Genomic DNA, 24728 nt, shown 5'->3' on the forward strand with positions numbered 1-24728 from the left:
TAACTATTCTCATGGAAGAATTCAAATGAAATACAATATTGTTCTCTTATACATAGAAAATTGATAAAACTCATGGAAGTACTATAAATAAATACAATTATGTCCTCTAATACAAAGAAAACTAATCAAACTCAGGGAATTATTCCAATGAAATACAATGATACCCTCTAATAGAAAGATAAAATACCAAACTCATGGAAGTATTCCAATGGATGCAATGTCACAAATGAAATGAAATGTAACCCTCTTATACAGAGAAAACTGATTAAAATTAATCCGTTGAAATACAGTGATGTCCTCTTATACAAAACATGTACATCAATAAGAGGCAATGATTCCCTCATAGATAAAGGTATCTGATGAAACTCATGGAAGTACTCAAGTGATATTTATGAAAGGCCACATTATCATACGTAGAACATATCAAAAATTCAAATTCATGGACGTTCTCTCATAAAATGTAATGGTACCCTCTAATGCATAGAAAACTGACCAAATTCATGGACGAACTCTCGTGAAATGCAGCGGTGCCCTCTAATGCATAGAAAACTGACCAAATTCATGGACGTTCACTCGTGAAATGCAATGGTACCCTCTAATGCATAAAAAAACTGACCAATACATGGATGTACTCTCGTGAAATGCAATGGTACCCTCTAATGCATAGACAACTGACCAAATTCATTGACGTACTCTCGTGAAATGCAATGGTACGGCCTCTAATGCATAGAAAACTGACCAAATTCATGGACGTACTCTCGTGAAATGCAGCGGTAAGTGTAGATCAGGTTTTTACGAGTGAATTTACATGCGATCAGATCGATTTACTGCTATTTCGCGAGTAAAGCAGTTATATTCGAGTCTGTTCATCTTATTTTGAACGCTTTGTGGTCATGATGAGTTCCAATGAGACAATAAACTCTCCATCCAAGTCACTAATTATAAAGGTAAACCATTATAGTTAAAATTACGGTCTTCAACATGGAGCCTTGGCTCACATCGAACAGCAAGCTATAAAGGTACCAAAGAAATTACTAGTATCAAACCATTCAAACGGAAAATCAACGGTCTAATCTCTATAAAAAAGAGAAACCCTGTGGAACCACATTAACAACCGACAACTACTGAACATCAGATTCCTGACTTACGACAGATGCCAACAAATGCAGCGGGTTTAAACGTGTTAATGGTGCCAAACCTTCACCCTTATCTGAAACAATAGTGTAACATCACAACATAGAAAGACACACTATGAAATATCAATTGAAATGACTAAACTCAATCACAAGACATACTGATACAAGTGAACATAATACACTGAACAAATAAATTTGATCTATGTATTATACTTGTTATACAGTATTACAACATTGTGAAATGCTAAAAAAAAACAGTTCAGAAAACTACAACATGCTTGAACAAAATCCGCCATTTACAATACTAGTATTCACAGGTAAACGAAAATAATTTTGTTGTTAGGTATAAAAAATGAGAACAAAATAAATATTTTTGATGTTCATAGTACGAAGAAGTGAACATTTATAGTAATACCAAGGTATAACCCTGTTTTGAACACAAAAGATCCATAATTTCCTTTGTAGTTAATAACTGTCAATAGTGTCTGGTGTTTTTTTTTTTCGAGAGCAACATTTAAAACGTCCGAGTTTATAGTAAATGATAAGTTTTTTTGGAGAAAAATGTAAATAAGAGGAAGGCGTTCTTTGACTGAAAACTGCCTTTTTCACTTTTCTTAAAAAAATAATTTTCTTTTGTTGATTTAAACATGGATCATGTTGATAGTTTGATTGTTTGAATTGTTTTATGTAAGCCTGCAATACGGTTTGATTTTTGCTTTTGTTGAAGGCTGTACGATGACCTATAGTTGTCAACTTATATGCCATTTGTTTTCAGGTGAAGGGTTGTCTCATTAGCAATCCTAGTACCGCATCTCTTTGTTTTTGTATCAAGCTATCTAGCTCGCGAGCGAGCAATATGCAAAACCGACGGCTTGCAAAGTCAGATCTAAAGGCCATGGCAAGACATGTGGATGCAGTACTGAAGGTTCTCAATCATGACTCGGGACATTTCAGGACATTAGAAAGGTGGGTTTTTTTTCATAAACATTTCACATTTTATGAACACAAATATTTTGATTTTTAAATACATAGATTTGTCTAAATAATTTTTTTTTTTATAAACATTCATTTGTTTATCTGAACATATTATGTGTTCGTTTTAAACAATTTTTTTAATGAATTTGGTTTTTTGTTTTATTTGAACCATTTTCTCTAGGAACATATATTCATTTTTTATAAAAATGTTTGTTTTGGTTTTTTTAGCGAATATAATTATATGTTTGTATCGCATCAATTCACACTTAGAGCCTTTACCATTTTGAGTAATCTTCCTTCGGATTTTCTTGTTACAGAACTTAGTATCTTTTTTATAAACTTAACGATTTTTGCCCAAAATATGTCTATATATTTTTAATTTTTGTAATACATATATATTATATTATAAACACATATTTTTGAATCTTTGAATATAAATTTTTTTTTATGAACATTTATTTTCTGTGAATAGTTTGATATGCCATACCCAAGCACTGACATTGAAACATGGTAAGTTGTTGGGAAAAATCAAAACCTTTTGATCAACATTTTATTCTAGTCAATATGAAACAAAAAATGTCTATCTCTTTAATTTTGGAAACTCGTTTGAAGTTTTTGTTGATATATATGTATCTATTTTTGACATGATCAGGAAGAAACAAGAACTAACAATACACATCCCTCCTGTTACATATAGCTTCGTCCTCATACATATATAGTTTGAAGAACTGTAACCGGTTATTAAACCAACTGACAAAACTAGATTGAGTGATGAAAAGGCAAACTCAGATTTTAATGGAAACGACTCTCCAATATATCCTGTAATGAAATAAATTTATATATCATCATTGTTAGTTTACAGTATAAGTATGAGGCAGAAGAATAATTGAAGGGAAATAATAGTAGCTGTTAAAATTACATACACGACGGAAATGTTACACAGAAATGAGAAGCAGGATCTGCTTACCCTTCATGAGCACCTGAGATCACCCCTAGTTTTTGGTGGGGCTAGTGTTGTTTATTCTCTAGTTTTCTATGTTATGTCATGTGTACTATTGTTTTTTCTGTTTGTCTTTTTCATTTTTAGCCATGGCGTTGTCAGTTTGTTTTAGATTTATGAGTTTTACTGTCCCTTTGGTATCTTTCGTCCCTCTTCTCTTCTTTTACACGGGTCCAACACATTAGTTGAATCAGTACAGATGACTTGAAGGATGTTGTTGGAAATAAGTCTCATTGGCGCATACCGAAAATGATTAACGTTCAAAAAATAAATATTATTGCATATTAAAGACGAAGAAGCCATAATCCACTCATACTGAATCATGAACTGAGTAGTTATATAGTCGTCATATTCTTTATATGAGAGACAACCTTTTGTCCTTTGACTTTTTATACGTCTGCTATATATAACCAAGTGTCCAAGGATCATAAACTCACTGCCATTTATGATAAGCAGGAGCCAGGAGGCATACTGACACTCCGACGGAAGAAGTAGATGACTAAGAAAATGTATGAACAAGTTTTTGATTATTTAGGAAATAAGAAGATGTGAGTATCAATGAGACAAAGTCACAATGTGTAAAAGTAATCAATTATGTATGTTTTAGTTTGTTCGCTCCTTTTTCCTTCTTTGTTTTAGTTTATCGGTCTGTATTACACTTTTATCAACTGATTTTCCATAATTGATAAATCTGTCATTGTATTTTTTAATTAGTTTACTGTAGTGTTCACATTTTAAAAAGACAAATTTACAACAAATATAAAAAAAGAAGATGTGGTATGATTGCCAATTAGACAACCGTCCACAAGAGACCAAAATGACCCCAAAATTAACAACTCTTTTTTACATCCTGTTAAAAATTTTGCACGTCTTAGATTTTATTTCTACATTACTGTAAAAATATATATATTCTTTGGTTTTAACATGAAAATATAACATAAGTATTGTACTGTTTATATATTGCGAGATTACGGACATTTTGTTCGATCAAATTAGTTATTGTCATATTTTTAATCACATAGATTAAGCATCAACAATATTTAGAACTTACCATTGAGATGTGTTTGCCAGATACCATGAGCTAGTCCCCACAAAGAACACAACGCGATGGTATAGGTCATATAGCTAGAAAAATAGTTCCATATTAACATTCCCGCAACTGCTATAACTTCGGTCAAGCATGCTGAAAGATATATTGGTCACCTTAAAAGTGATTTCCTTTATATATATAAGAAACATTGGTTTGTTGAATATCGTGTTACCGTCGTTTCGGGTTTCAACATTTTTATTGCATGTTGGGTTTTTTTTTTTTAGTTCCACAGCTTCTTTTACATGTTTATAAAAGTGTGGACACATATCAGTATGGATAGGATGTTTGGATGTTTGACAGTTTTTTATGACAAAAGGTTCAATGTTTTTTCACATAGGGTTTTATATTATTAACCGTGTTGCACAATGACAGCTAGCCTGAGCATTGTATGAGTTGAGTGACAATCGATATGACAACTATAACGAGTACACACTAAGTTGATACATATATACGTTCGTGTCAGTCTGTCTTTGACTTATGGCTTATGATTCTCCGGTCCATTGATATCTTCCGATTTTTTTGTTTTTGGGTGGGTTTTTTTTGTTTGCAGATCAAGACATGTATGAGCTTTTGGTGCACTAGATATAACTCCTATTTTGTGAAGATGCCTGTACAGTCGAGGCTTGATATTAAACATATATGCTTCATTGAATTTGTTTGTCTATAATAATTTGTATATTTGTTGGTCGCTCTTTTGTGACCCTGTTCTACCCTGTCGGTACAAATAGTATGTTTAAATAATTTGACTTGCTTAATTTCTCTCAATCAATATGTGAGTTATCAATATCTTGGTAAAATGATAAGACAAAAAGATATCAAGTTTTTAATGAGGCTCAAAGTTTCATAAACATGTGTAATGAAAAGGTCAATTTTATTATATTTTTGCCGAACAATGATTTCTGTGGAAATAATTTTAAAAGTTCCCATGATGAAAATATTTGCAAATTAAGTTCATTTTAGCCTATTTGAGGGGAATACTCTTTTTAGCGGGAAATACTCTTCTTGTACTCACCAAAAATAAACACGTATTCTCGTCCAGTACATGTTTGTATGAAACCGGATAGTGCTGATGAAAATGCAGAACTAAAACCAAATGCCGACAGAAAATATCCAATCTTTTCAACACCATATCTACATCCAACATATTCCTAAATACATGGGATAAATTATTATGAAAAAAACGAACACATGGCTCTTGAATTGCAAAATGCAATATCTGGCAAAATTGAAAATGTTTTTATTTGATTAACAACATTGACTATTTTTTTATAGCCAAAAGGTAATTTACTTTATACACATTTTCCTTTCCTTACATATTTTTTAAAGTTCATTGCCTCTTAAATCTTCTCGTTACACCTTTCTTAGTAATATTTGATTCTGATTTATTTTAGGCTGGGAATGACTAATTGTATGACCATTTTCTACTTTGTTTGTTAATTAGGTTTATACGTGATGGTACATTTTTTGTCATACGAATAAAACCACACAGCTATCTATCGATTCGTATAAATTTTGTTTGCATATACTATATTAAAAGTTATCTGGACTTGTTTACCTAAAATGGACGTGTTTGGCTTTAAGGGAAATATAAATGCGCAGTTCATTTTGAGAGCGTTATGTAAGGTTTATCAGGCAAATAAAAGTTTACGTTCGACAACTGAGTATGGTGTACAGGGTGTGCAATTATACGCGAACACTTTCTTTTGATTGTCTGATTGAAGAAGAAGTTATTTATGATTTCAATAGTAAGCTTAAGTCTCGTCATGCAAGTCAAATTTAGATATGAAGATGTTCTCACAAATAAGTATCGAATGTATTAATTATGTTGACCATAAATGGCTTTGATCATGAAATTTGTACTTGTAGAATGCTGATTTTCCTACCTTGAAAAAGCTGCCAGACATAAAAGCCATTTGAAAACCGTAATAAAATATCAAGGGAAATACTTTCACAAACGTTGTGTTGTACAGTATTTTTATGATATTGGTTACTGAAATACAAATTTTGCATGTTATTTGTTCATCTTTTTCTGGTATGTAACTATCCATCACAAATAGAAACATTGCTGACGCCACAAGCATACATCCTGTGTAAAACCCCAAGATAATGTATATTTTGACACGTGGCACTGCTAAACTAGGTAGATTGTCTTCATAGAAGCAAATGTCTGGTCCACAGACTTCGGAATCTGACAAATCGTCAGAAGATGTATTGTTGAATATCAAAGTTTCTAAAACATCAATTCCAAATGTTTTGTTGATTTGATTGAATTGTTTTTGAAAATGCGGTTGTCGATTTTTTCCATACAGCGAAAACGCCAAAACAGTTGATATCCCGCCAAGAATTGGAGAACAAGATACTACGAGAGAAAATATGCTAAACACTTTGTTTACATTGTTCTTCTTATTTGTAGAAATAGTCTGACTGATCCAAACAAGATATGAACCACTGGCTGTCCATAGAATTGATTGTGTGAATCCTCCTAAAAATGATAACGGTAGCAATACATACAACTTTGGTAAAGCATTTGATATAAGAAACGGTATTTGACACAGAGCGGAACAACTGATGCTGACCTTTGCATCAAATAGTCTGACAGTACTACCAGCAAATATACAAGCCAGCAAGTATCCAAAATAAAAAGTTGCCAATCCGAATAATCCTACTCCATCTTTGTGATTGAAAGTGCTTGATAAATCTTTTATACATGTGAAAGAGGAATACATGAGAATCCATCCACCACTTAATGTCACTAGGTTTTTATAACACTTCAGGTTTGAAATAAGGCTGCATGTTGTAAACATTTTGGTATCTTAACAGTCTTCCCTGTATCTAGAAAAAAAAGTAATGTTAAAAATATCTTAATATAATTCTGATTTTGTTTTTAAAAGTGTCACAATATCTTTCATATTTGAATACAAAAGATAACCAATTCATTAGCCCTTGATACACATAGACCTTAATTTTCCATTTACTTTCGAAGATCGCATTGTTTGTCGAGAGAGTGACTTGTCAATCTGAGCTATCTGTAAATACAGAACACAATAGAAATGTCTTATATAAGACCAATTATTTCTACAGTCTTCGTGTAACAATTTCTATACACCCAGAAAAGTTATTTAAAGCAACAATTTGAGAAAAAGATTTGCCATAGATACGTGCGCCGTTGTTCTTTTAATTGTTTGAAAACGAGATATGCCATGCATTCGTGTGAAGCTGTTTCGTTTTTATATATGAACATGATATATCCCTTCCATAAAAGTGGAACTTTCAGAACGTAATTACAATCTCTAAAAAGAAAACAAGACCTCTATCTTAAGTATCTATTTTATGTTGAATGTCTCAATTTCGACATGTTTATGATATTAAAGATAGTGACATCGCCGTGGAAGGTTCTTCCACAAACCACCTCTTTTATCATACAGAGTTCAAACAACTTGAACAATTTTACTTTGATGCTATTTTTGCAACTTCATATGTCCAAATAATGGCTCTTATCATACCTCCTCTTTCAATATCTTTGATACAAACCTATCTGTATAAGAACCCAGATGATATAAAAGGAATGAAAAATCAACTTACATGTTACTTTTGAACGTGATTGCCTGTCAAATCCAGACGTATAAAAGTAACAGATGACTGAGATGTCATTATCATCACTTCAGGTTAGTTACCTTATATGTAACTATTCAGCATGTTTTATAAGATGTAACTTTTATAACGTCACCTGATGTAACAAATGATGGTGTTTAATATATAGGTAAACTATTAATCAATATGATTAGTGACCTACACAAATCCGGTTACAACATGTCCCTTGAAAAGTAAAACAATTATTTCGTTATGAATACAAGCACTCACTATCTGTATTTCTTTAATTTAGAAGATGGTAGTATGTTAAGAAGAAATAAAGCACCAGTTTTATCAAATTCTTTCAGAGCACATATATGAAAATGGTATTAATTGTTTTGCATTATACCGTTAACACAGTATAAGTCTCTGATAATACGGACATTAAAGATACATAATATGCAATGTGTCACCGAGAAGAAACTGGAATCGATGATTTAAAATAGACATTGAACAGAAAGTAGATAATGGGGTGCCTTAGAAGTTAATTGACAACCCAAAACTGTTACTACATATTTCCAATGTGTTCCGAAAACTTTAAAAATGAAAACCAATCTAATCAAGTACACGAATCAAATCTGTTCTGTTTTGCTATTATGGTTTTGTTGCTGTCCGAGATTACTGTGACGTTCAATGGCTGTTTTGCCAGACGAGCTGGAGCCGTAGGTCAATCAGACGTTGGACATCACAGTAATCTCGGTCTAGATTTTGTGTGGGTGTCGCTTTATGATGCTGTCTCAATGTCGTGACGCAAAAGCAACATTTCATTTATTTTCATTAAAGGTTGATTTAACTGTAAAATTTAACAAAAAAGTAAATCCCAATTCTGATTTCCATCAGAAAATATACTAGAATTATATATCTAAATACTTTTGAAAGGATTAGAGTAGACTCACCTGAATGGCATAATGAATCGGTATCCTGAAATCGACATCAGTGATAGACATGTAAAATAGATAAACTGACAAAAGGTATTATAGATGGTGTTTTCTTTATGCATAGCCCTATACGACATTTAACAAAAAACAAAGGAGAAGAACGTACAGTGCTTTTTGTAGCTTTTCTTTGCATTTACTTTATTTTGTTTTGTAACAAGCTAAACAACTGTCATCCACATTATCTATTTTAATACACTAAAGCACATTATACGAGTGACGGCTTAACTTATTGAAACATTCTATCGTTTAGTTTTCTTAATTTCTATAAACACAACATTGGTTGTTACCAATGCTTCGACCCTTTGCTTGTAAAAAGACCTCACTGACCCATACTTTTTGTTATTTTTTTCAAATAGATATAAAGTACGTTTTGGGAAAGTATCAAAATATTCTAATAATGTTAGTTATTTATATCCCCTCCCCCAAACTCAAATGCACACTGTCGTTACCAATCCAGTACCTAATGATAAACTAAACTCCAATTGACTGGTAGACAGAGATGTATACACATGTCTCTGCTCCATGTCACTAAGAAAAGAGGTCATTAAGATCGAGGGTCATTAATGTCTAAAATGAAAACGATAGAATTTGTTCATACTTTGCCAAAACATAGTATCTATTGATACATGTCGAAAAAAATAATCAAAATGATAGGTCACCGCGCATTTTCTCAAGCTACAGGACAGGACAAAATAACACATTGTGTATGGATTATACAGGAAAAAAACACCATTTTGTGATTAGAAACTAAGCAAAATGATGGAATTGTAAAATAATTCAGGAAAAGATAGCTTTCAGACACTGCTTTGTTAATATCAAAAGAAAAGATAGGGTCACCGTACGTTTTTCCGGCTAAAATATAAAATTCCATACCTGTAGAATACTTCAGAAAATGCACTGTTTTAGAGTTGGTTCTCTGTTTTTTACAATTCAAGATGGAGGAAGACACCCATACCACCTTAAAAAATATCGAATTCGTTTTAAAGCACAGATTAATCTATTTGAGTCAAAACATGAAAGAGTTACACCCCGGCGTCTAAAATAAATCATTCAACCTTAAACATAAAAAAAAATTCGACTTTTCAATATATTTCAGAGACCTTCAGAGATCAGTCCAGAAATTTTGCATTTTTACGGAAAATTACGAAAAATTGACCAAAACCGGTCCAGAGTTTATATTTACAATTATAGTTATCCCCCTTCACAAGAAAAACTTCGAAATGGTAAGCATTTGCAATGTTTATAATATTATGACTTATTAGTAAAATCGACTAAAACAGAATAAAGAAAGTTGATTCAGGTCGACATATCATTCAGTCTTTAGCTACGCTTTAATATGGTTCCTTCGGGATAGAAGGCTACATGTATAACAATAAGTCCATGCGTTTCTGACATGCATGTAATTTCAAAACAACAGACATTTTGTTATGGAATGAACGGAATTGTCGGCCTGTATCGTAAATAAATATAAATAGATAAGTTAATATAAGTTAACAAACAGTGTTTGATCTTGTATCTGAATGTACCAAGGGTGGATCAAACACAGGATAAAAAAGGGGGAGGGGAGAGTTCAATCATGATCTATCCCCTCAACAGGAACCAGAAATTCTATCAATACAATTCTGTATATAATAAAGTCTACTATCAGTACTACCTACCAATAAAGGTTGTTAATATTATTGGTTACAGAATTTTATCGATAGAAACAAGAAGCTCTACATTTTTGCTCTAATGAAAGTTTACTTAATTATTTGCAGAATTTTATTGATAGAATTTCCAATTCCTGTGGTCCAGGACCACAATTACCATAAAGGAGCTGAAAAGAGCATACATACATAAAATTTGGATATTGTTTACAACTGTCAACACTAGGGACAGTGATGCAAATTGATTCTTTAAAAAGATAAGTCTATAATCTTTCTTTGGATTTTTTTCTGGCTCAATTTATGCTATGTATACATGTAGCTATAGAACAAAAATTATCTTCATAGCTTATACTAGGGTGGCATTACCTCAAGTTTAGTGTTAATGTCTGTTGCATTTGTTATGAAGGTAAGATTAAGTATTAAGTATTCCTTCACTTCTTAGTTGTTCTGTCTACTATTTGATCTACATGTAGATATGGTAGAGGGTGTTCATTTGTTATATATCAATAAGCATTTGGTGTTGTTTATAATCCTGTAACAACTGAGCCAGAGGGTAATCGCCAGTCTGCATGACCAGGATTAAATATTCCCCATCAATCGTCAATTATAGTACCTGTCAAATTTTGGTACCATCTGAAATGTATTGTATTACAGAAAATTTAAAATAACTTTATCCTACATGTATTCCAATTAATGTTAGCATGCACATTTTTTGTACATTTATAGCTTAATCATTAAAACATGAATGTTATTGCAGGGAAAGGCAAAGAAAACAAGGAATTTTGCTGTCATGAAAAGGATGATAAGTCTGAAGGATACTAGAATGTAAGTTGTTCATTGTCAATATATAATCATTTTTGAAGTAGAAATGCTATGAAGACACTGAAGTTTAAAGTAAAATGTCATTTACAGCAAATATGTAACCACATGGTTGTTTTGAAATTTTGTTTACAATAAAATGAATTAACAGTTAAAATGTGTCTTTAATCCAAAAGAGTAAGTTTTATGGATTTATATTTCAAGTTATTGGAATGGAATAGAGACCTATAAGGCTACAAATGTATGGCTGGTGCACTTCAACAAGTTAAAATGTGAAATAACTGTTACAGGTCACATAATAACATATTGACTACTGAACAAAAGCCCTTATATCTATCACTTTAATGAAAAAGTCACCAAGGGCTGATTGTCAATATTGTTTTGTCTATTTGTATAAATTATATAATATTCAGGACCGGTAGAAGTTAATAATATTGTTAAATACTATGTTAAACATCTTAAAAACAAAAATAAGATACATGTATGTAAAAACCATTTATTGAAATAATAAATTGAAGCTCTTTATAGCTAGCACAGCAGTAGTCAGTGCAAGTGAAGTTCCAATGCTCCCTGATTTATATAAAATTAATGATAAACTATATCATACATTTAGTACTACCATATACATGTAAGAATACATGTATCAATGTCTATATATGTTACAGAAAAGCTGAAGACAGAGAGAAAAAGAAAAGAAAAAAGCCAGACCCACAGAACATGAAAATCAGAGAACTGTGAGTACATATTATGTTTTTAGTCTGATTACAAATGTATGTATCTGTTTTGCCACTGAAAATTAAACATCAATCATCCCATCAAATACTTCACCTTAAAGTACAAAGGTACATGCATTTTAAAAAAAAGATGTGGTATGATTGCCAATGGCAGAACTATTTTGATGTGGATATAAGCAGCCATGGATCACCATACAGCCTAACAATCTGAAAACTTTTTTTTTAGTTGCAAATCCATTAGTTGAAAGCAATAAAGCTACATATAGTTAAATTAACACAGTACCATGTAACTGCAAATGCATTTCTGAATAACAAAGAGGGAGAATTGAAAAGAAATGGCATCAAACAAACATAAGAAGATTGTTTTTATTACTGTGTATGGTACTATCTTTTTGTTTCCATGATACAAAAAGATCAGGACAAGAAGAGAGCATGCCTAAAACATGCACAAATAAAGTATTACAAATATATTGTAATAATATATTATGTATATACATTAGAACTTTTTGTTAGTGATTGTTGGCATATTAAAAAAAATTGTTTATTGCTGCTGGTTTTATGCTTTACTTTCTTTCACATTGGCTTATTTTTTGGACAATATAACTTTAAATATTATATAAAACAAAATGTATTCAAGTTATAGATTTACATTTTACAAGTGATCACCTTTCTTACTTAGAAAAGTAAGTACAGCAAACCCTTTATTCATTTAGAATAAAAAAATAAGGGAATAAAAAACAATGTGTTCACTTTTTTTTGCCTGCTTGTTATGTTATGTAAATCAATATCACATTTACAACGTAATTTCAAAATAACTTTTATAATATTTTATTTCTTATTTAGACCCCAGGCTTCATCAGCGTTATTTTTCCAGTACAACACACAGCTAGGACCACCATATCATGTGATTATAGATACCAACTTCATCAACTTTTCCATAAAAAACAAACTAGATATCATACAGTCAATGATGGACTGTTTATATGCTAAATGTAAGGAGTAAGAAGCTAATACAAAGAAGAAAATGTGGTATGATTGCTAATGAGACAACTCTTCAAATGAAACAGAAAAAACAACTATAGTTCACTGTACAGCATATAACAATAAGCAAACCTCATATCACATGATAGTCAGCTATAAAAGGCCCAGAAATGACAAATGTAAAACATTTAAACAAGAAAACTAACGACCTAATTTATGTACACAAAACAAACAGAAAATAAGATGTAAAACACTAACATACGACAACCACTGAATTACAGGCTCCTGACTTGGGACAGGACATATAGAATGCAGTGGGGTTAAACTAGTTTGATGGCGCCAAGTTACTTTTTATATGATGATTTTTTTCCAAAACTGAGCGGTTCTGTATGAAGAAAAGGGGAATCACTCTGAGTTACAACCTCAACTAACATAGCTTGCAGAATATACAGATAGAAATTTCAGATAGAAAGCCTTCAGTTACCTGCATTTGCAATATACATTTGCCAATAAGCAATTTTTACTGAACAACTTATGTGTGCTTTAGTTTATCAAGAGGATTCATAATGATACATTATTAATAAATTCACCATTATCCATTGTATTTTACTAATTTCCTAGTACTAGTTTATATAAAATTGTTATCCAAACTACATTTTGTTGTAATATTACAGGTATTCCTTACATAACAGACTGTGTTTTAGGAGAATTGGAAAAACTTGGAAGAAAGTACAGAGTGGCCCTTAGGTAAGATGTCTGATGATGCTTTCAGCTATAGCATGAATATAAAACCAGATGCTCCGCTGGGCGCATCTTTATACGACCCCAGAGGTCAAACCCTGAATGGTTGGGGCTAGTATGGACACAACATTCAAACTGGATACAGCTCTGCATTTGGATTGTAATTAAATGGTTGACACAGCATAGGTTTCTGACACAGCATAAATGTGGTCTTATGAACTTAAAATTTTTTTTTTTGCTTTTGAGCAATTCAGTGTCACTGTATGCTGTTGAATATTAATCCTTTGATTTTTGAAGAAATTTTCTTTTTCATTTCTGAAATTTGAAATAACAAAAATTGAACCCCACCAATTTTTTTTCACATCCGCCTTTCCCTTATTCCAAAAATGATCTCAACTCAAATTTCTTATGGAGTTTTCAACAATAACTACTCATTTATATACATCATAAGATATAAACTGTCATATAGCCATGATTTAAGTTGATTTAACTACTATTCTGGACAAAGAAAGATAACTCCAATGCAAACATTTTATATTGACAAATTTCCAATGAAGTTCATTCTACTAAAGTTTTTTGCAAATTTCCAAAGGAATTAATTAATAATAAAGTGTTTGGCAAATTTCCAATATACATAATTTAAGAGCAGTTTAGGTGAGATATTAAAATAAGTTTCAATTATCAACCTTACACTGCTTTTAAATTATGTTTTGTACTTAAGTAATTGTCCATTAACCTGAAACCCTTTTCCCCCCTTTTTTGCACCTTATTCCTTAACGGTTTGAGCCATAACTCCCAAAGACAATTCTTACCATCCCTTTGTGGTGTTCCAATATCCAAAATCTAAATACATGGTTAGATTCATCATATCAAAGAACCCCAAGAATTAATTTTTTGATGAAATCAAATAAAGTTCAATTTTGGACCCTTTAGACCTAAATGTGAACCAATTTGATAACCCGTCCTAAATATTAAAAATCAATATACATGGTTAGATGCAGCATATTGAAGAACCTCATGTATTGAATTTTTGTTGAAATCAAACAAAGTTTAATTTTGGACCCCGATTTGCAACAACTTGAAAACTGGGCCTATAATCAAAAGACTAAGTAGAGTTGGGTGCTCATTTTCGCCACATCTTTCCATGTTTTCTACAGTTTATGTTCAGGTCTATATGTTTTTGAAGTATACTGATATTTCTATATGAAGATAACTTCAAATGCAAAACATTCCTAAGCTTGAAAACATGTTTGTTTGAAAATATTCATCTGTAAAGTTCGATTAAAGGGTGTTCACCATTTCCTTTCTCAATTTTATTTGAAAATTCCTGATAGTTTGTCAATGGGCCAGGGCCGTAACTACCTATGAGGCAGGGGAGGCAACTGCCTCCCCTAAATTTTCTACACCAAAACTTGTTTTTTAAGTAATAAAATGAAATATTGACAATATGTACACGAAGCACTTGAATTTATATTATAAACAACACAAGTTTACAGTTTTAACAGTTTTATCATGATACGCCATATATCTGTCATTTCCCGGATTTTTGGATCGAAAGTGAACCGTTTCAGTATTTTTTTTATTTTTTTTTCGTGTGTCCGTCCGTCTGTTATTCAGTCAAGCTGGTTCTCGACTGACTACTTCACTTTGTTCATAGTTTGAGTGTAGCGATAATACAAGCGGATTTCCAGTTTATTATTAAGTATTCGTACGAGAACAAATATGAAACTTTGCTTTCGATAATTTTGAATAAAACTTAACTATTCACATTTATTTAGGGCTCAATTAAGCAGAGGAAGTTCCCTTTGTAATGTGAATCTTTTATAAAATCGGAAATTCGTTACCGGCTGAATCAGCTGTTGGGTCATTTTTTTAATAAAATTAACCGTACCAATTTTCTTGCACAAGATGTGCATTTCGACAATACATGTCTCTTCAGTGATGCTCGTGGCCAAAATATTTGAAATCCAAAGCTTATATAAAGATGAAGAGCTATAATCCAAAAGGTTCAAAAAGTATAGACAAATCAGTGAGAGGAATCAGAGCTTTGCATGAGGGAGATATCTATAATACTAAAATTACGAAGTGCAATTTTTCAGCCGTCATCACGTAAAAACGACGAATCAAAGAATTCAACTTTATATATCACTAATATAGTACAAAGGTGTAGATTGAAAATTACACCACTCCAGGCCCTTTTGTTTTCCACGTAATTAATATTGCCAATAATTAAGAAGTTCCGGGTCGAGTCCGATACCGATACCAATAGTATATTCACCTGTTACCTATTACCTAATCTGCACGTTCCGCATCTGACAGGCGCACCACCAAACGGTGTATTCAGGGTTAATATGCTATATACACGGGTCATAATCACAGGGTTGACACTACTAAATTGTCAAATAGCTACCTATTGTAGTGTTTTAATCAGTAAGACTTTCTAAGATAACAAGACTAAAAATGAGGAACAGTTTTCAATTTGTTAGTGGGCATACACGACGTAAAACAGCGAATCAAAGAATTCATCTTTATTTATAACTAGTATAGGACAATGTTGTTGATTAAAATATACTCCATTCCAGGACCTTTTGTTTTCCAAATAATATATATTACCAATAATTGATAAGTTCCAGTACGACGGGTTCAAACAGAAAGATTTGAAAGCAGAGAAAAACTGTGTATCTTATAATCGGCATGACTTTATCAGATGACAATACTAATACTAAAATAAGGCTTGCGCATAGTTATATACCTTAATTCAGACACGGACCCGCGATATCACGGGTGTGTTCTAGTAATACTAAAATAACGAGGTCCAATTTGTCAGCCTTCATCCGTAAAAACGATAAATCAAAGAATTCAACTTTATATATAACTAATATAGTACAATGATGTTGATTAAAAATTACGCCACTCCAGACCCTTTTGTTTTCCACATAATTAATATTACCAATGATTAAGAAGTTCCGGGTCGAATCCGATACCGACACCAATAGTATATTCACCTGTTACCTATAACCTTATCTGTACGTTCCACATCTGACAGGCGCACCACCAAACGCTGAAATTAGGATTTTGCTATATACACGGGTCGTAATCACAGGGTTGACACTACTAAATTCAATCATTGTCAAATTATTCCCGATTGTAGTATTTTAATCAGTATGACTTTCTAAGGTAGCACTCCACAGTTAGAAAATAAAATTAAAAATGAGCCCCAAAATATTTTATCATCTCCTATTCCTGGATTTCTAATACATTAACTTAACTGTTTGTGTTGTACATGTGCATATGTTTGTACTAAGTATCTTCCATAGATTCAATTTTCAAAAGTTAAAATGATGAAAATTAATTTCTTTTATGTGTATCCATGGCAACATTCTGCATTTCTTTACCATAAAATATTGCAAAAAGGGGGGTGAACATGTCATATATCCCTCCAAAATTTGGATCAAACTAGAATTTCAATGCCTTTGAGTGATACCTTTTTAGAAAATGTTTTCTTAAATCTTCCTAATGATCAAATAAAAAATGGGTGTCTTTCGCCTCATTATTTCGTAAAATCCAATCACAAAGTTCGTCCGATAAAAAGTTGGAAAAAACCATTACAATAATTGCCGGACCAATGTATGGTATGGACATGCAAATACAGAATGTCATACAGAAAACACCCTATATTACATACATTACATAACCTTGATGTTCATATAAACCCAATACAAAGGCTATTTTAATACTCAGCTATACAAAAATGAATTTTATTGCACACTAGCTCTCATATTTGAAAAATCCACAGGGGCCAAAATGCGAAACTACACACCTAACTGTGGAGTGCTGCCTAAGATGACAATACGAATAATACAAATCTGGACTTAAAATAAGGCGTATAGGTACAACATGTACAGTTTTCAATTTGTTAGCCGGAATGACGCAAAACAGCGAATCAAAGAATTCAACTTTATTTATAACTCATAAAGGACAATGCTGTTGATTAAAAAATACTCCTTTCCAGGCCCTAAAATTAATAATACCAATAGTTGATAAGTTCCAGGTCGACGGGTTCAATCAGAAAGATGTTGAAAGCAGAGAAAACTGTGCATCTTAAAATCGGCATGACTTTATCAGATGACAATACCATTACTAAAATAAGGCTTATGCATAGTTATATTCTTTAATTCAGTCACAGACCCGCGATATCACGGGTTTGTACTAGTATATGTATTCCTTAATTTATAATGATTTCTAATATTTTTTAACAGAAAATTTTAATAACACAAAAAATCCGTATTTTCCTGCCAGTACCGAAGTACTGGCTACTGGGCTGGTGATACCTTCGGGGACTAATAGTCCACCAGCAGAGGCATCGACCCAGTGGTAGTAATAACATTAACGGTACCAATTTTCTTGCACCAGATGCGTCTCCCGATCGTACGAGAATATTATGATCATTGCCTAAGTAGTTAAACACTCTTATTCGTTGTAGCAGGGACTTTCTATACTAGTAAGTAAAATATTATAATACATTTGTAATACTAGTATTGAAAGTCCCTGTGTGTAGTTATATAATACATGTCTGTTCAGCTTTCAACAATATTGAAATTCAAGGTCCTTGATAAAAAAAATATATCTTGCGTTCTATGATCTTGCTTTATATGTTTTTTAACTTACCACTTTGATTTCTAACAAACATATCTTTAAATACAGATAATAATTGTTTGCATAAAAATCCTTCCACAGCAATACTGATGTTTCTTAAAGTAAGGAAATCGAAGGAAAACAGGTCATTTTGAGCCATATTGAGAAAAAAATCTGTGTTTACAATCTATTTAATGTTAATAATTATTATAGGTCGAAGTACGGCCTTCAAGGCGGAGCCTTGGCTCAACCCGAACAGCAATCTCAGCTTGTTGTTGCATAAAAATTGCTTCAAGGTTCAAGCAGTACTGATATTTTTTAATGTAAGGAAATCGAAGGAAAAAGGGTCATTTTAGCCATTTTACTGAGGGCAAAAAAATCGCCTCAATCGGCGGCCCCAAACCCCTGCCTCCCCTAAATTCGAACCCTAGTTACAGCCCTGATGGGGGACACATATTTGCCGTTTTTACACATCTATTTAAAACCAAATAACTGCGCTTTATATAATATTTATCAAATAAATTTCATTATTGATGAACAGCAGACATTTCAAAGGTTTAAAAAACAGAAATTTAGGCCAATCAGTCAAAAAATTACTAAGAAAAAATTCTTTGAAAATCCTGTTTTCATTCAGGAAATTGACCGAAAATCGTTGTCTGTTTTTTGGCCCTTTTGCAGTAAGTGCTGTTATTTTGTTTAAGTTTAAAAAATAATCATATCTGTTATAAAAAAACATAATTTATCGGCATATTTCTTCCATTTCAGCTATCCTTTGAAGTTTTTACACCACAAAATCATAAAACGGCGAAATTGTGTCCCTGGCGAATATGAGCCCCCCACTCTACATGTTTAGATTCAGCATATCAAAGAACCCCAAGAATTCAATGTTTTTTAAAATCAAACTAAGTTTAATTTTGGACCCTTTGGACCTTAATGTAGACCAATTTGAAAACCGGACCAAAAATTAAGAATCTGAATACACGTTTAGATTTGACATACCAAAGAACACCAATAATTTATTTTTTATGAAATCAAACAAAGTTTAATTTTGGACCCTTTTTGCCCCTAATTCATTGGGACCAAAACTCCCAAAATCAATCCAAACCTTCCTTTTGTGGTCATAAAACTTGTGTTAAAATTTGATAGATTTCTATTAACTTATACTAAAGTTATTGTGCAAAAACCAAGAAAAATACTTATTTTGGGACCTTTTTTTGGCTGCTAATTCCTAATCTGTTGGGTCAAAACTTCCAAAACCAATCCCAACCTTCCTTTTGTGGTTATAAACCTTATCTAAAAGTTTCATTGATTTCTGTTTACCTATACTAAAGTTTTTGTGCGAAAACCAAGAAAAATGCTTATTTGGGCCTTTTTGGCCCCAAATTCCTAAACTGTTGGGACCAAAACTGTAAAAATCAATCCCAATCTTCCTTTAATGGTCATGAAACTTGTGTTTAAAATTTCATAGATTTCTATTTACTTTTGCTTAAGTTAGAGTGGGAAAACCAAATGTCTTCGGACAATGACGACAACACCAACATCATACCAATATACGACCGCAAAAATTGAAGGTCGTATAAAAATGATAATATTTTAAAGTGTATACATTTTTTGTAGGTAGACAATTGAAAAAATTAAAGGATTATATCTTTTGAGTTACACTTAGTTGATATTCATTTTGAAAATTTGATAAAAGACTCACAAGAACCTACTCTTTACTATGCATATAATGGAATTAATTTATATAAGAAGTTCCATTTGCCTGAAATAGAAAGTTATTGTTGTTTAATCATCATTTTCATTATATCTTTACAGAATTGTGAAAGACCCAAGGTTTCAAAGAATACCTTGTTTACATAAAGGAACATATGCTGATGATTGTATAATGCAACGTATTACACAGGTATAGTATACAGCAATATTTATTATTATGTCTCATAATACTAGTTTCACACTCACTCTGTAGCTTCTCAATTAAAGGTTGAAAAAAACATTGATCAAGTATGGGTTAAGTTGGATAATTGTCCAACATATAAACAGAATTATTTTCATGTACTTTTGAAATACTTAGATCAACCTTAAAGATATTAGAATACTAATGCACCTAAATAAAAGATATTAGAATACTAATGCACTTAGATCAACCATAAAGATATTAGAATACTAATGCACTTAGATCAACCATAAAGATATTAGAATACTAATGCACTTAGATCAACCATAAAGATATTAGAATACTAATGCACAACTGAGAATTGCAGATGTTAAAAAGATCAAATATATATTACCCCTGCCCAGGAGACCTAATGGCAGACTAGAGAAGTAAAGGTGAAGCATTGAAATATAGTCAACCTGTATTTCACCTATCTGGCAGAAAGATTCATCTTAAGGGCCTCAATGTGTAAGGTATAAGTACACAGCCATGTCAGAATGGAGATGATAAGTCTGACGGCCCATGTTGTAATAATACCATTGTCTCTTTACACATATACAACTCATTGCAATAACTCTCAGGGGTCTGCAGTTGACAATTCAAAGCATGATTTCTGTCCATACCCTTCATACCCACTTTTCCAGGGTGAATACAAACGTCCCTCCTTAATCTTGGTTGATCCACTTTCTTAAACTACAAAATTGATTTTGTAAAATATATGTCACTGGCAATTACCGGTAGTAAAAAAATATCAATTATCATTTTGAGACACAGTGTTTTGAAGTCTATATTTATAATTTCAATTTGAAATTTACTGATTTAACTGATTTTGTTATATTTTAATATTATTGGTAGATGTCAGGGAAAAAGCATTTTAACAAATCTATACAATAGGTTTTCATTAGGTAAAGATTGCATGAAATGCAATCAAAACTTTATGGGACTGATTTGATATCTAAATTTTCCAAGGCTGATCACTACCTATTTTATACACAATACATTGATCATAACATTCTATACATCCTATCCATGAACATTTCCAGAAATTTATTGATGTAATATATGTTCAGATATTAAAGGCACAAAATGATGTTACACTTGTCAAGAAAATTACACAACTTTTGCAAGGTGTAGTAATCCAGTATCTGTTCCAAAACTATAAATGATGTCATTGTTAGAAATATTTTCCTTTGTCTAGAATTTCTGTCAAATCAGCTACAACCAATGCAATATTTGATTTAACTTCCCACTGATGAATACCCTCAGTTCTTATAAGCACTTTGATTTAGGAATACATTAGTGATAGTTATATTATTGTTTATTATTAATAAACCATATCAATCTGATCTAGCTTATATCTGTGCATAATTGCCATAATTTTCTACTTTACTCTTTATAGCACAAATGTTACATAGTGGCCACATGTGATAAAGAATTAAAGAGAAGAATAAGAAAAATACCTGGTGTACCTATAATGTACCTACAACAACACAGGTGAGTAACACAACATTGCTCCTGATGTGAAAACAAACTCCACAATGAGTATTCTCTGTATGAAAGTAGTAAAGTACATTGCAAAATGGTAAACAATTTTAATGCAGCACCTTGATTGGTGTTTATGCGACAGCAAAAACTGAAAAATGTTTGGTCGTATATTGGTATGACAGTGGCATTGTCGTCGTTGTTGTCGTCGTCATTGTCATCGTTTGAAGACATTTGGTTTTCACACTCTAACTTTAGTATAAGGAATTAGAAATCTAAGAAATTTAAACACAAGGTTTATGACCACAAAAGGAAGGTTGGGATTGATTTTTGGAGTTTTGGTCCTAACAGTTTAGGAATTAGGGGCCAAAAAAGGCCCAAATAATTATTTTTCTTGGTTTTCCCACAAAAACTTTAGTAAAAATTAACAGAAATCTACGAAATTTTGAGGTAAGGTGTATGACCACAAAAGGAAAATTGGGATTGATTTTGGGAGTTTTGATCCCAACAGTTTGGGAATTAGGGGCCAAAAAAAGGTCCAAAATAATCATTTTTCTTGGTTTTTGCACAATAACTTTTGTATAAGTAAATAGAAATCTACGAAATTTGAACACAAGGTTTATGACCACAAAAGGAAGGTTTGGATTGACTTTGGGAGTTTTTGTCCCAACAGTTTAGAAATTAGGGGCCAAAAGGGTCCAAAATTAAACTTTGTTTGATTTCATCAAAAATAAATTATTGGTGTTATTTGATATGCTAAATCTAAACATTTATTCAGGTTCTTAATTTTTGGTCCCGTTTTCAAATTGGTCTTCATTAAGGTCCAAAGGGTCCAAAAATAAACTTAGCTGGATTTTAACGAAAATTGAATTCTTGGGGTTCTTTGAGATGCTAAATCTAAACATGTACTTAGATTTTTAATTATGGGCCCAGTTTTCAAGTTGGTCCAAATCGGGGTCCAAAATTATTATATCAAGTATTGTGCAATAGCAAGAAATTTTCAATTGCACAGTATTGCACAATAGTAAGAAATCTTCAATTGCACAGTATTGTGCAAAAGCAAGAAATTTTCAATTGCACAGTATTGTGCAATAGCAAGAAATCTTTAATTGCACAGTATTGTGCAATAGCAAGAAATATCTAATTTCAAAATATTGCGCAATAGCAAGAAATTTTCAATTGCATAGCTTGCCCAATAGCAAGAAATATTCAATTGCACAGTATTGTCCCGTTTTCGAATTGGTCTACATTAAGGTCCAAAGGTCAAAAACTAAACTGTTTGATTTCAACAAAAATTAAATATATGGGGTTCTTCAATATGCTTAATCTAACCATGTATTTAGATTTTTAATATTTGGGCCCAGTTATCAAATTGGTCCACATTGAGGTCTAAAGGGTCTAAAACTGAACATTCAACAAAAATTAAATATATGGGGTTCTTCAATAACGATTCTAACCATGTATTTTGATTTTTTATATTGGGGCCCGGTTATCAAATTGGTCCACATTGAGGTCTAAAGGATCTAAAATTGAACATTATTTCATTTCATCAAAAATTGAATTCTTGGGGTTCTATGATATGCTGAATTTAACCATGTACTTAGATTTTGGATATTAAACCATGATAGGTAAATGTCCTATTTAAAATTTTTAAGTTTTTAAGTTGAAGTCCTAGACCACATTCATTCTGTGTCAGAAACCTATGTTGTGTCAACTATTTAGTCACAATCCAAATTCAGAGCTGTATCAAGATTAAATGTTGTGTCCATACTTGCCCCAACTCTTCAGGGTTCGACCTCGGCGGTCGTATAAAGCTGCTCCCTGCAGAGCATTTGATTTTTTCTTCATCACTTAGTAGAATCCAATTATCCAACTTTTAAATTGCATACTAAAGGGATTCATTGACATCATTTATAGCATCAGTAGTTCTGTTGTCCTTTGACTTTTAAATTCCTAGTCTGGCTTTATCAGTGAAGTATTTTTTCCTTATTGTTTATATGTTGACCTAAAAATATCCTTCTTAGAAATCAATTGACTGTTTGAATTATTACTTAATATTACACAATAATTTTACGGTTTTAAGTTTAAAATTCTTTTCCAATGTTCATGATGGTAAAAAAAATGGGGTTACAAGAAGAAAATAAAGCAAATAGGGATTTTTTTTGGCATTTCTTATTTATAGACTTCAAGAAGATCTTAAAAGTTTTTTATAATTTTATGGTGTCTTTAATTGAAATATGAAAATATGGTGATAATAATTTTATTCTCAGAAACTAAATGATTATTTATATTATGAATTAAACGTGATTTATTGCTCACATGCTCTTGAGTAATCAGTTCCTGCTTAATATTAAGATAACTGTATACTTAAATCAAATGTAGTCATATATTATTAAACATATAACTCATAATTGTAATATTTTTTATTTTCAGATATTCAATTGAAAGAATGCCTGATGCATTTGGAGCTCCAAGAACTTGATAATGAATTAAATTTTGTAAATTTATGATTGTATTCTGCTTACTGTTATCTTCACTGGTCTCTATGGCTGAGTGGTCAAAGAAGTTTATCTTCTGTATCACAAGGCTGTCAACATCAAGGTTGAGAGTTCCAATTCTTAATTGACTATGATTGTCACTTTTCCTGTCCAAGATTGATGGTTTTCTCCCACTCTTTGGATTCCTCCACCCATTATAACTTACCTCCATAATATAACCAGTTGTGCTGAAAGTGGGATTAAACACCAATCAATCAATCTATCAATTAATCATGTTATGCTTAGTTCTAACATCATAAACAAAAAATTCTGTAAAAAATCTTTTGAACCTAACAATATCTTTACAAATAAAAAAATTAAGCAATGTAGACTGAATGCTTACTACTCCACTGTGTCTAAACCACACCGGCAGAATTTGATCGGACTCGATGGTATCTAACGTCCGGCACAATGACGGAACATCAATAGACAGAAGAAAGATAGGTTTCTC

General features: G+C 31.9%; 2 protein-coding genes across 2 annotated transcripts; one reads left to right on the plus strand and one right to left on the minus strand.

The window, feature by feature from the left end:
- Positions 1-2691: 2691 nt before the first annotated feature.
- LOC134710949 (protein unc-93 homolog A-like) lies at positions 2692-7282 on the minus strand. The gene is made up of 4 exons (XM_063571372.1): positions 6085-7282; positions 5214-5349; positions 4163-4294; positions 2692-2930 (listed from the first exon to the last, which is right to left on the minus strand). The coding sequence occupies exons 1-4, from the start codon at positions 7003-7005 to the stop codon at positions 2692-2694; spliced, it is 1428 nt and encodes a 475-aa protein (XP_063427442.1). The 5' UTR covers positions 7006-7282.
- A 2586-nt stretch (positions 7283-9868) lies between these two features.
- LOC134712115 (rRNA-processing protein FCF1 homolog) lies at positions 9869-24247 on the plus strand. The gene is made up of 8 exons (XM_063573287.1): positions 9869-9992; positions 11173-11240; positions 11900-11968; positions 12812-12960; positions 13624-13696; positions 20141-20228; positions 21658-21752; positions 24174-24247. The coding sequence occupies exons 1-8, from the start codon at positions 9990-9992 to the stop codon at positions 24220-24222; spliced, it is 594 nt and encodes a 197-aa protein (XP_063429357.1). The 5' UTR covers positions 9869-9989; the 3' UTR covers positions 24223-24247.
- Positions 24248-24728: the final 481 nt, after the last annotated feature.

Source organism: Mytilus trossulus, chromosome 3, assembly GCF_036588685.1.
Source record: "Mytilus trossulus isolate FHL-02 chromosome 3, PNRI_Mtr1.1.1.hap1, whole genome shotgun sequence".
In the NCBI taxonomy this organism is placed as follows: Eukaryota; Metazoa; Mollusca; class Bivalvia; order Mytilida; family Mytilidae; genus Mytilus; species Mytilus trossulus.

What these genes read in the sequence shown, in the direction of transcription:
- LOC134710949 (XM_063571372.1), bottom strand. Translation starts at nt 7,005, where the DNA reads ATGTTTACAACATGCAGCCTTATTTCAAACCTGAAGTGTTATAAAAAC. An exon ending in TGTCTGGCAGCTTTTTCAAG is followed by an intron (nt 5,350 to 6,084) that starts GTAGGAAAATCA and finishes CCATGTATTTAG; the next exon opens with GAATATGTTGGATGTAGATA. An exon ending in AGAATACGTGTTTATTTTTG is followed by an intron (nt 4,295 to 5,213) that starts GTGAGTACAAGA and finishes TATATCTTTCAG; the next exon opens with CATGCTTGACCGAAGTTATA.
- LOC134712115 (XM_063573287.1), top strand. An exon ending in AAGTACAGAGTGGCCCTTAG is followed by an intron (nt 13,697 to 20,140) that starts GTAAGATGTCTG and finishes ATATCTTTACAG; the next exon opens with AATTGTGAAAGACCCAAGGT. An exon ending in TAATGCAACGTATTACACAG is followed by an intron (nt 20,229 to 21,657) that starts GTATAGTATACA and finishes TACTCTTTATAG; the next exon opens with CACAAATGTTACATAGTGGC.